Source organism: Panthera uncia, chromosome D4 (genome assembly GCF_023721935.1).
Source record: "Panthera uncia isolate 11264 chromosome D4, Puncia_PCG_1.0, whole genome shotgun sequence".
NCBI classification, from domain to species: Eukaryota; Metazoa; Chordata; class Mammalia; order Carnivora; family Felidae; genus Panthera; species Panthera uncia.
Window position 1 is genome coordinate 46833624 of NC_064807.1, and position 9948 is coordinate 46843571.

The 9948-nt window shown below is 37.3% G+C and overlaps 1 protein-coding gene across 2 annotated transcripts; it reads right to left on the reverse strand.

Moving 5' to 3' along the window:
* Positions 1-6577: 6577 nt before the first annotated feature.
* IZUMO3 (IZUMO family member 3) lies at positions 6578-9422 on the reverse strand. Of its 2 annotated transcripts, XM_049636211.1 has the most exons (7): positions 8979-9422; positions 8768-8842; positions 8529-8618; positions 8296-8313; positions 7747-7827; positions 7299-7389; positions 6578-6991 (listed from the first exon to the last, which is right to left on the reverse strand). In XM_049636211.1, the coding sequence occupies exons 1-7, from the start codon at positions 9208-9210 to the stop codon at positions 6886-6888; spliced, it is 693 nt and encodes a 230-aa protein (XP_049492168.1). In that variant the 5' UTR covers positions 9211-9422; the 3' UTR covers positions 6578-6885. The 2 variants fall into 2 exon arrangements, with proteins under 2 accessions (XP_049492168.1, XP_049492998.1); XM_049637041.1 differs by lacking the exon at positions 8529-8618.
* Between the last annotated feature and the right edge of the window lie 526 nt (positions 9423-9948).

The window sequence follows — 9948 nt, forward strand, 5'->3', positions numbered from 1 at the left end:
AGAAAGAATAAAATACAAGCCAGATTTTGAAGACTTAGTACCAAAATAAATAAATAAAATATCTCACTAATAATTTCACATAGATCACATATTGGGATGGTATTTGGATTGAAATGAATGTATTAAATTTGATTTCACCTGTTTTTAAAGTGTAGCTACTAGAAAATTTAGAATCCTATCTGTGGTTCGCATGGTATTTCTATTAGTGTTGTCTAAAAAAGAGGAAAAAACATAGGAATAACCATGAGATACGAAGATTGTAAACAGTATATGACAACAAGTCATCAGTGAGGCACTGATGACATGGCAGGTAGTTAAGAGTCAGTAGCAAATAGAAGAGAAGCAGACCCTTCGCTGACCTTACTGTGTTGGTAGATAACTAGTGTGTAATGTCTGGACTGGTTTAAGGGCTTCAGTTTGAAAACATGACTTGTAAGCCTTTTGTGCCTTACAGTCAATGAAAATATGTTGCTGCTTTAATAGTAATAATTTTAATCATTACTAGTTTTGATTTTAGAAAGTGTTAGTCCATTTCCATCTCCTTTTAGCCTTCCACATGGTATTGAGGGTGTTACATAGAGGCATTGAAAGGATTTTCCCACAATAAACCTTTCAAACAAAAGACACCAGAATTCTAGAGTAGGAAAAAAGAATGTTAAATTTCACTTCCAAGGGTAGAAATCTTATGAAGCAGTACCATAGATCACTTTGTTATGCAAAATCTATTCCATAAACTACTGGATTAAATTAATCCATTGGACAGTTTGGAACAAATTGTATTATGTTGTATTTGCCGTGGAAGTCCTATGGCCCTCACGTTGAAGTCAAATAGCCTTTCTCCCCACATAAGTCAGTTTCAAGTTCACTATAGAAAAATCAGAAACACTAAAAAGTGAAATGGAGAAAATAATAATCACTTGTAACCTACACCACCCAGAGATAATGACTATAAATTTCCCTTGCGTTTTCTTTCAAGGGGATACAGTTGGGTTTAGGCAGGGTTTGGTATGTCTTAATAAGCACTGCATCACAAAGTCTGTATTTAATACTGTTTACCCTTTTCTTTGAACTCTCTTTGGACTGTTTCATAGCCCAGACTGAGGTTATGCATTAGAGAAACAACAACTTAATAAATGATGTCTTGTTGGCTTGAAAGTATTATTCACATAGATTTCCAAAGTGACCAAGATACAACCAGAAAGTGTTTTATTCACTAGAAAATCTCATTGAACATTTTCTGACACTATTAGTAAGTTAAAGAGAGTGTGGATGAAAGAGAAAACATGAATTCTGAATCCTGAAGAGCCTGTGCTTATTAGTACTTTCAGCAGAAATCATGAAGGGCCACCTCATCAGGCAGATAGATGAAGCTTCATTTAGGTAAAGAAGTGTTCTGAGAGTAACACATCACAGAAAGCCCTGTAGCAGTCCAAAGTGGATGCTAGACAAACATGCCTACCTGTCATTGCTGCCTTTTGATTGGAAGGAGTTTGTATTTGTTTCCTCTTTAAGACAAAGATGTACATGCAAGTATGAAATCACTTGGCAATTTTAGCAGTGTAAGATCTGAAAATTCAAACCCAAGGACTTGAAGTTAGGCAAGCTCCTTGAGATGTAGCAGAGTGCCAAATGCCCTTCGGCTATTCTTGAGCTATTTACTTCCAGCCTCTGGCTTTATTCTAGCTACTGTCCTTTTACTCAATCTTGCTATTCCACCTAGTTTTAGGTGAGTTGAAAAATAAAAAAAAAAAAACTGCATCTTGAAGTCAGGAAAAGCAAAGGCTCAGTGTAATGTCCCAGAACCTCCCATGCTTATTTCTTGTAAGACCATCAGGTACCTAAATGCCAACATCTCCACTGTCCCTTATTCACCTTCCACTTTATACCCATAATCAGGGTAACTCAGAGGGGAATATGTTGCAGTCTCTTGATTGCTGAGATCATTTCTGGATTTAGATCAGTGTCAAAAGTCCTGAGAGCTCTTAGTTTAGTATTTCTTCAAGTTTCTGGTCCAGTTGGTGGTAAGGCAGGCTGGTGGGCAAGCTCCCCTGATGCACAAGTGAAGGTGCTGAGAACTTCCCATTGTCCATGAACTAGGTTTCTCACTAGGAAACTGTGTGCTTGATTTGAGAACTTGGTATTGATTCTACTTCTGATCTAAAACTCCATGGAATGTGTTAGCTCCAAACAATGTTAAGGTAGCCCTTATTTCATGGCAGTGGTGAACATCAAGCTGCAAAGGATTTCAAGGATGAAGACTGAGGCGATAGGAAACCATCTGGCAGACACAGTATATGTGGTAATAGGAAGAATATCTGGGGTATACTCAATGCCAAATAATAGCATTCATCAATGCTTCATTTACATATTCATATTTTTATTCAAGAAATAATCATCGTTTCTGTGTCAGGTATGACAATGCACGAAGAGCAGATATGATTTCTGACCTCTTGGAATCAGACTTAATTCATAGTTATGTAATTCCCTTAATTCTTACATAGCAAATAATAGTTTGCTATGGATTACATAATTCATATTTATGTAATCCCTTAATTCCTACAAAGAAAAAATGGGGGGGGGGCAGTGATTGAGTGTAGTTGGAAATGCTAACATAAGGTGGGAGTCAGGAAAGACTTCCTTGAGTAAGTGATATTTAAAATGATGGAAAGTTTAATGATACATTGCTAGATGTTGGAAATATGATGATAAGCATAGTCCCTGTCCTTGAAGAGTTCATGTCTAGGAAAGAGACATGCAAACCAGTAAGAATCCTCTATGAGAAGTGTTCTATAGAAGCATATGAATTACAGTGGATCCCGAAGGTTGTGGGTAATTCTGTCTGACCATCTCAGGAAAGGCTTTATGAGATTAAAGTGCTTTAAGTGTGGGTTTTTGAAGCACAATCATTTTGAAGCCTAAGGAGTATTACCAAACAATCAAGACAGGAGATCATATAGCAAGTAATGGCTAGGAGTAAGAAAAAGTCTTGTATGTTTGGCAAACCCTAAGTAGAAGGGAAGGCCTAGAAAGGCAATTGGCCAAAGGTGAGATTGTGTATGGAGTGGGATGGTAAAATTTAAGGCATGTGAAATACTGTATAAAAGAGTTTATACTTCTCTTTTAGGAGTGGAGGAGCCATTAGAGTATTTTAATTAGGAGTTTGAAATCGACTGGTGTTTGTAGACTAATCATTCTGAGTGCAAAAGGAAGGATGGATTTGCCTTATGGAAAGGCTGGATTCGGGGAGACTGATTCGAAGGTCATTGCAATAGGCCCTAAGAGAGGAGGGAAGAACTTTAGCTATGGCAGTGGCCAGGAAGATTTAAAAGCTATTTAGGAGTAAAAATCAATGCTAATTGAGGACTGACTGGCTAGGATAGATGGAGAGAGAGAATTCCAGAATATGTGGAGATTTCTACCTTCTGGGTAATTTATGGAATCCACAGAACCATTGTCAGGTAGTAGAAAGGCTGAAGATTTGAGGTTTGAATCCTGGCTCTAACACTTCAGCTAGCTGAGCCTCATTTTTCTACATAAAAATGGATTAAAATAATTTTGTGGGGGTTAGAGGCACTTGAGTGGCTCAGTGAGTTGAGTGACCAACTCTTGATTTCAGCTCGGGTCATGATCTCATGGTTGTGAGATTGAGCACCTCGTTGGGCTCATGGATCCTGCTTGTCTATGGGCAAGACTATGGTCTACATTCAGCCTCTATTTTCTTCTTGAGGACCAAACACTCAGGATTAGGGTAAATTGTACAGAATCAGAAATGGTTTAAGATAGTAAGTTCAGTTTTAAGCATGCTGAGTTTGAAGTTCATATTGTAGTCTGGATGGATATATCTTGTATGTATTCAGAAACAGAGCTCGAGGACTTGGGAATGGGGTGCAAATAAAAGCCCAAGAATTTGGAGATGTAATTATTAGGTGATAATTGAAATCACTTGACTGTATGAGAGTCCACCCGGTATAAGAAAGAAAAGATTCAAAGTGAAATCTCTGGTGCTCGGTATGTAAATAAGTAGACAGAGAAGGAAGAGCCTCCCAAAAGCAACTAAAACATGGTTTAGGAAATAAGAACAAAACCTTGAAAATGGGAACAAACATAACAAAACCTGCCTAGTATGAGAGGTGAAATTTAAGAAGGAAGTCTGTAGCACTCTGACAGGTCTTAGGACTGACAAGTAACTTGAGGAAAAGGGAGAACTCTTTGACTATAACAATTAAGAGATCACTGACAACCTTAGAGCAATCTCCTTATGGTGGTGGGGAGCTGAATGCATATGGCGGTTAATTGAGGAAGGAGCAGAAATGAATAAATAGTCAGGAGATGCAGAATACTCTTTTTTTTTTTTTTTTTTTTTTAAAGAAATTTGGCGTGGCGAGTTGGGGTGGTAGGTAGAAATGGATAAAGATAAAGAAAAGAGGCCTTGGGTGCCTGGATGACTCAGTTGGATAAGCATCCAACTTGGGCTCAGGTTATGATCTCACACTTCGTGAATTCCAGCCCCACATGGAGCTCTCTGCTGTCAGCGCGGATCCCGCTTTGGATCCTCTGTCCCTCTCTCTCTGCCCCTCCCCGACTCATTTTCTCTCTCTAAAATAAAATAAAAATTAAAAAAAAGAAAGAAGGCTTAATTAATAGACACTGAGAGCAAAGATCTAGCATTGAGGAAGCAGAGGGAGATAAGTGATGGAAGGTAAATAATAAAGGAATGTTCTAGAAGAGGCTGCAGCTCAGGAAATATGTTACAAAAGAATGCATTTGCCTGAGATGGAAAAGGCATAACTTCCCTTTGAGTCAGAAGGTGGAGTAAAGTTGGAAAGACAATCAATAATTGGAAAGTAGGAAGCTTCCAGAATTAACACAGTTGTTTTATCCTGTTATTTAGCTTTTATTTTTTTGTGTTCTAATAGCTTAGATTTCGAGTACCTTAATTAGATTGGCTAGTACCTTTTAATGTTCTCTCTACATAAAATGAATTATTAAATTTTAATTTAGTAAAAGCTAAGTGAAACCACACCTCTGTCCTTTCTTCTCCCTGAAAAAAGAACGTTAGAAAATACTGATTCTTAATAAAGTAGCCCCAAGAATGACAAGGTCACAAAAATTACATTATCTGTGCCAGTGTCTCAGAATATCAGAGAAATATGTTCCCCTAATGATTTGTATATCCTACAGAAATATTAAAGATAAACTTTATGCAGGACATTGGAGTAGGTGTTAGCTCTTAAAATAAATTGTTCCAGTAATAAAATGATTTGTATTGTTTCACTACCACTATAAATGAGTTTTTATTTGAGCATTCGCTTGTTGGAAAATAGTTTTACATAGCTTTTTTAAATGTTAACTGTTAGCTCAAGCTTAATTAGGATTGTAAGTAATTAATTTTGTATCATGTTTACATTTGAAAACAAGTACCATATGACCTTTGTTAGTAGCTGAACACAGTTTGGTTAGATTATCTTCATTTTATTGTGTTATAGACAAATAAAACACAAAATAACCAGTCCCTCCTCATACTTGTGATTTTAGAAATGATGAAGAGCAGGATCTGGATTTATATTATAAATAATAAGCAAGTATAGTAAATTCTGCAGATAGAAGGATCATACATTTGAAATACATAGTCCAGAGCAGATGGGAATTCAGCCCAAGGTCAGAATCTCAAAGACTTTCAAAGCAATAAGATGATACAGTTATATTTTAATTTTACCATCATGTGGGGATTTATAGTATTCTATCATTGGTCTTCATCACTACTTTTCTAATTTATACCTGAATGATCTCAGTCATATTTTCTGGTTCACTACTGACTTTGTTCCAGTGCTTTGAAATACATTTCATTAGCTTTGATCTTCTTGCTATATTAATATATGTAAATCCAAACACAGAACAGATATCTATTTTTGATAGTGTAACAGAATTAATACTTAGTATTTTCAAAACTGCACTTGGGCCTTTTCCATCAAATTTACTTGTCCTCCTGTATTTCCTACTTTAGAAAAGGATATAACCAAGGACCTGACACTTAATTTGGGAAAGTATCATAGTTTCTCATTCCAGGTTAACACCAAAGTCACTATGTTGTATTTCATTCTAGGCTTTTCCTTAACCATGACTTTTTTCCCCCAATAGTTGTGCTTACACCATTTAAATTTAACATTATCAATTTGTGGTTATTTTTTTCTTCCTATGTCAGTATTGGTGTTTGTACTTGTATTAAAAGTATCCACTTCATCCAAGTCTTAAGATTATTGTGAGAATTCAGTTAGATAACAAACATAAAGCACTTACTAGGATGCCATCTATATAAGAAGTATTCAGTAGAAACAACTCAAAGGAACATAATATGTAATTAAGTCATGGAACATAGATTTAGAGGAAAACAAGGTAATCCTCAACTACTTAGAACTAATATTTTGGGTGTGTGCGATGCCATGATTAAGAGGTAATGTTATGTATTATCAAAGAAATTGTTCACATTGAACTGAAGGATAAATATGGAAATAGTAACAAAATGAAAAGATAGAAATAAGAAGCATCCTTAGAAATTGAAATATTCTAATGGCAGTCATTGAGAGTTACCAATCATTATTTATTATCAATGCAGTGTATCATCTTTATGTACATTGCAACATATCAGCATTACATTCTGTACAACTCTGGGTATATCATTTGCCCTCTCATTGCTTCCATTGCCTCAGGATACCATAAGGATCTTGACTAGAGAAACTTTAAGTTCGATTTCAGTTTTAAAAAATATGACTTTATGACCACAAAAGAGCTTAATTCTGATTTTTCTGAGTCAACAGTTAACAGAATTGTGAAAGACCTCCTGTCTGTGTTTATGTATTTTCTGATTCCAGAATCATCCTTCTCTTTCTAATCTGTCATCCCTATTAATTCTTCAAGTTTCTTCTCCAAATATTTCTTTAATGACCTTCGTATTGCCTTCATTTTCCTCCAATGAGACACACAGATATGGAATCTAGAGTAGAGAAACATAATCCTGATTTCAATATTAGCAGGCCAACTCTTTGAGATAATTATGTGTGTGTGTGTGTGTGTGTGTGTTTCCGTATAGTGCTCTAGAAGTTTGCCTCATACTTTATTGTACCTCCTCCATTTCCTATGTTCCAGTTTTTATCCCATAGACTTCTATCCATTTTATCCCTGTTGGTATTCTATCCCAAATTTGAAATGACTTTTTTCTCCTTATTGCCTTTGTAAGGAGGGGGAGGATTGGGCAGTCTCTTTGCCAAAGGAATGCTTGACTTCGAGGGAGAAAAACTCACAGTAACCAAGCACTTCCCAATATCACAACTTCTGTTAGCAATATCAGAAATAGTCCAATCTCTCGATTCTCAGCTGTCCTTGAATCCTCTTCTGGAGGGAGAAAGGGAAAAAAAGAAAGTGGGTTGGGGAGAAGAAAAATACTAACTTGAGAACTTGATCCATAATAGATGACTCTTACTAACCTCAAATAATTTGCTTTGTCCACTACTTCTATTGCTGTTTTCTCTCTATCTTCATTTAATCCAACCTTTTCATTTCTCAGCCCTTCAATTGATCTGGTGCCCAGTAATTTATTCATACTGGTACAAATTTTGCCCAATATTTTAGCTCTGATTTGTAACATTAGCATGATGTGCCTAGAAGGTGCTCACCAAATATTTGTAAAATAAATCAATAAACAGCTGTGATACCTGGTCCCTCAAAATGCCACACCACTATCTTTGTTACCTCCACAATACTCTCCTCTGAAGCATTGGGTGGTGATGCGAAGACAGGTCCAACAATCCAAGATAGGACCTTCAGTCACAACTGATAAAGAGAAGAAATTTAACAGAAGGGGGGGCCATGGCATGGAGTTTTCTTATTTCATACGTCAAGTCTGATGGATTAAATCTCAGGCATTTCCAGGACTCTTAAGTTTACATTGCTGTGAATTCTTTCTTTCCCTAGTAATCAAGTTTCTTGATGAGTCAAAAGCTTCCGAAACTTAAGTCAGATCTCTGGGGAAGAAGTGGGAAAAATGATGCCTCAGCTTATATTGGCCCTATGGGTTATAAACCATACTTTTGAAGGCCTCTGAGCACCTCCAAAATCTGTGTGTTTGAGATTTGAGACACATTTTGTTGTCAGATACTGTTGACATTCCCACCCCCATAATCAAATCTCTAGGAAGTGAGTTCTGAGTGTGACAGGTGGGAAAGATATGGCCATATAGAAACCCAATGAGATGGGGAAATAGGGGTTGAATCCTTAAGGTGTCCCATGTACTGTACTCACCACAATCTTCAGAACAAGCTAAAAGAGAATTAGAAAGTTCTAGTGAGCTTATGATCAACGTAGAGTTTGCCATATTTATACCCAATAGTCTTTATTTGGTTACAAAATGAGGTTCCAGCCACCCCTCCATCCATTCTAAATAACTCTAATATGAAACTACCTTCCTCCTCTCACCCTCATTTCCTATTACTTTCACATAAGTTCACTGTTGTTAGATAGACATCTTTTATTACCAACTTCAGAGAAGTTCTTTAATATCTCTTTCACTTTCGATTCCAGGTTTTGGCGGACATCGAGAAGCTTGCCTTGAAGGATAAAGGCACCTAAGAGGAGGTGGAAGGGACATCAGAAACTAGGGGTGGTTCTTCCCTTCAGAATTTAATCCCAATTGTTTTTGCCTTGTTTTTCCCAATGAACTTTGCCTATACTTGCTTGGGCAGTACAATCTTTTAACATTGAAACAATCCCTCACCTTTCCATGTTTCATTGCCCAGTTTATAAAGTTCATTCTTCAGCCATATTCTCAACTTGACAGCCTTATGAACAGCTAGAGAGGGGGTTAAAGATACATACAGAGGAATAATTACATCCATGGAAAAACTTATGTGGACCCACGTGCACTCTTCCGTGCCTCCCTTTTCCTTTTAACCCACAAAACTCTGAGTGACTCAAGCTTCCCTCACCCAACACCCGAAGCATCTTGTCCCCGTGGGAGACCTTGAAGCTTAAATGGATCATCTCCTTAATCTGCCATTCAAGCAGATGAGTTCGGCCAGGGACTTCTGAGGGTACCAGCTTTGTTATCAAGGACCTAATATCCTCTTTGAATTTGGGGTCACATTCCAAGCAGGCTTTGACCCCATGGAAGGCTGCCAAGGACAGGGGCAAGAGTAGGAGCAACCACAGGTCTCCCATTTCCTTCCCCCAACAGATGGTTGTCCTGGCAACTAGTTCACCTAGTTCCCTTTTCTTCAAAAATCCAGGAATAAGAGCCTTGTCCTGGATAGTCTGACTCCACCTTCCCCTCCATTTCCATCCCACTTCTAGGCAATCTCATTTGCTTAAGGATCTTCAGTTGTTTTCTGACATTTATCCTTCATGCCAGAGAGGGAGAACTGCCAGTTGGGAAGCAGATACCTGAGTTCTGAGCATAGAACACAGAGAGAGAAATCTTGAGCTCACACAAGCAGAGTTCCGTGCAGAGATATATCTCAGAAAAGGTTTTTCTTCAGGTTTCTCCTATTCTTGTGTCCTCAGTAAATTCCCACATCCCTCCTGATCATGGGAGTGGTGTCTCAAGAAAGAGATCTCATAGGACCTTAGAGATGCTTAACCAAAATTCTACTTCTATAGAGGAGGTAATAAAGCCCTGGAATATTGAATTGCTTGGGGTCTCAGTCCCTAATGGTAGAAGTATTGTTGAAAATTAGCAATAGATGTCCAGATGTAATTGATGTCATTGATAGTAATTTTTATATAATTGGTAATTTCTCAAAAATTGGTAGGATGATTTTCAGGCGTGACATATAATTTTTTATATCATTCTTTTAATAAAGAGTCTGGAGCAAGGAGACAGGAGACATCAGTTGAAGAATATATGGTGATGGGTGAGAATCCAGTAACACCCAGGGTCCTTTAGTGGACACATCTTAA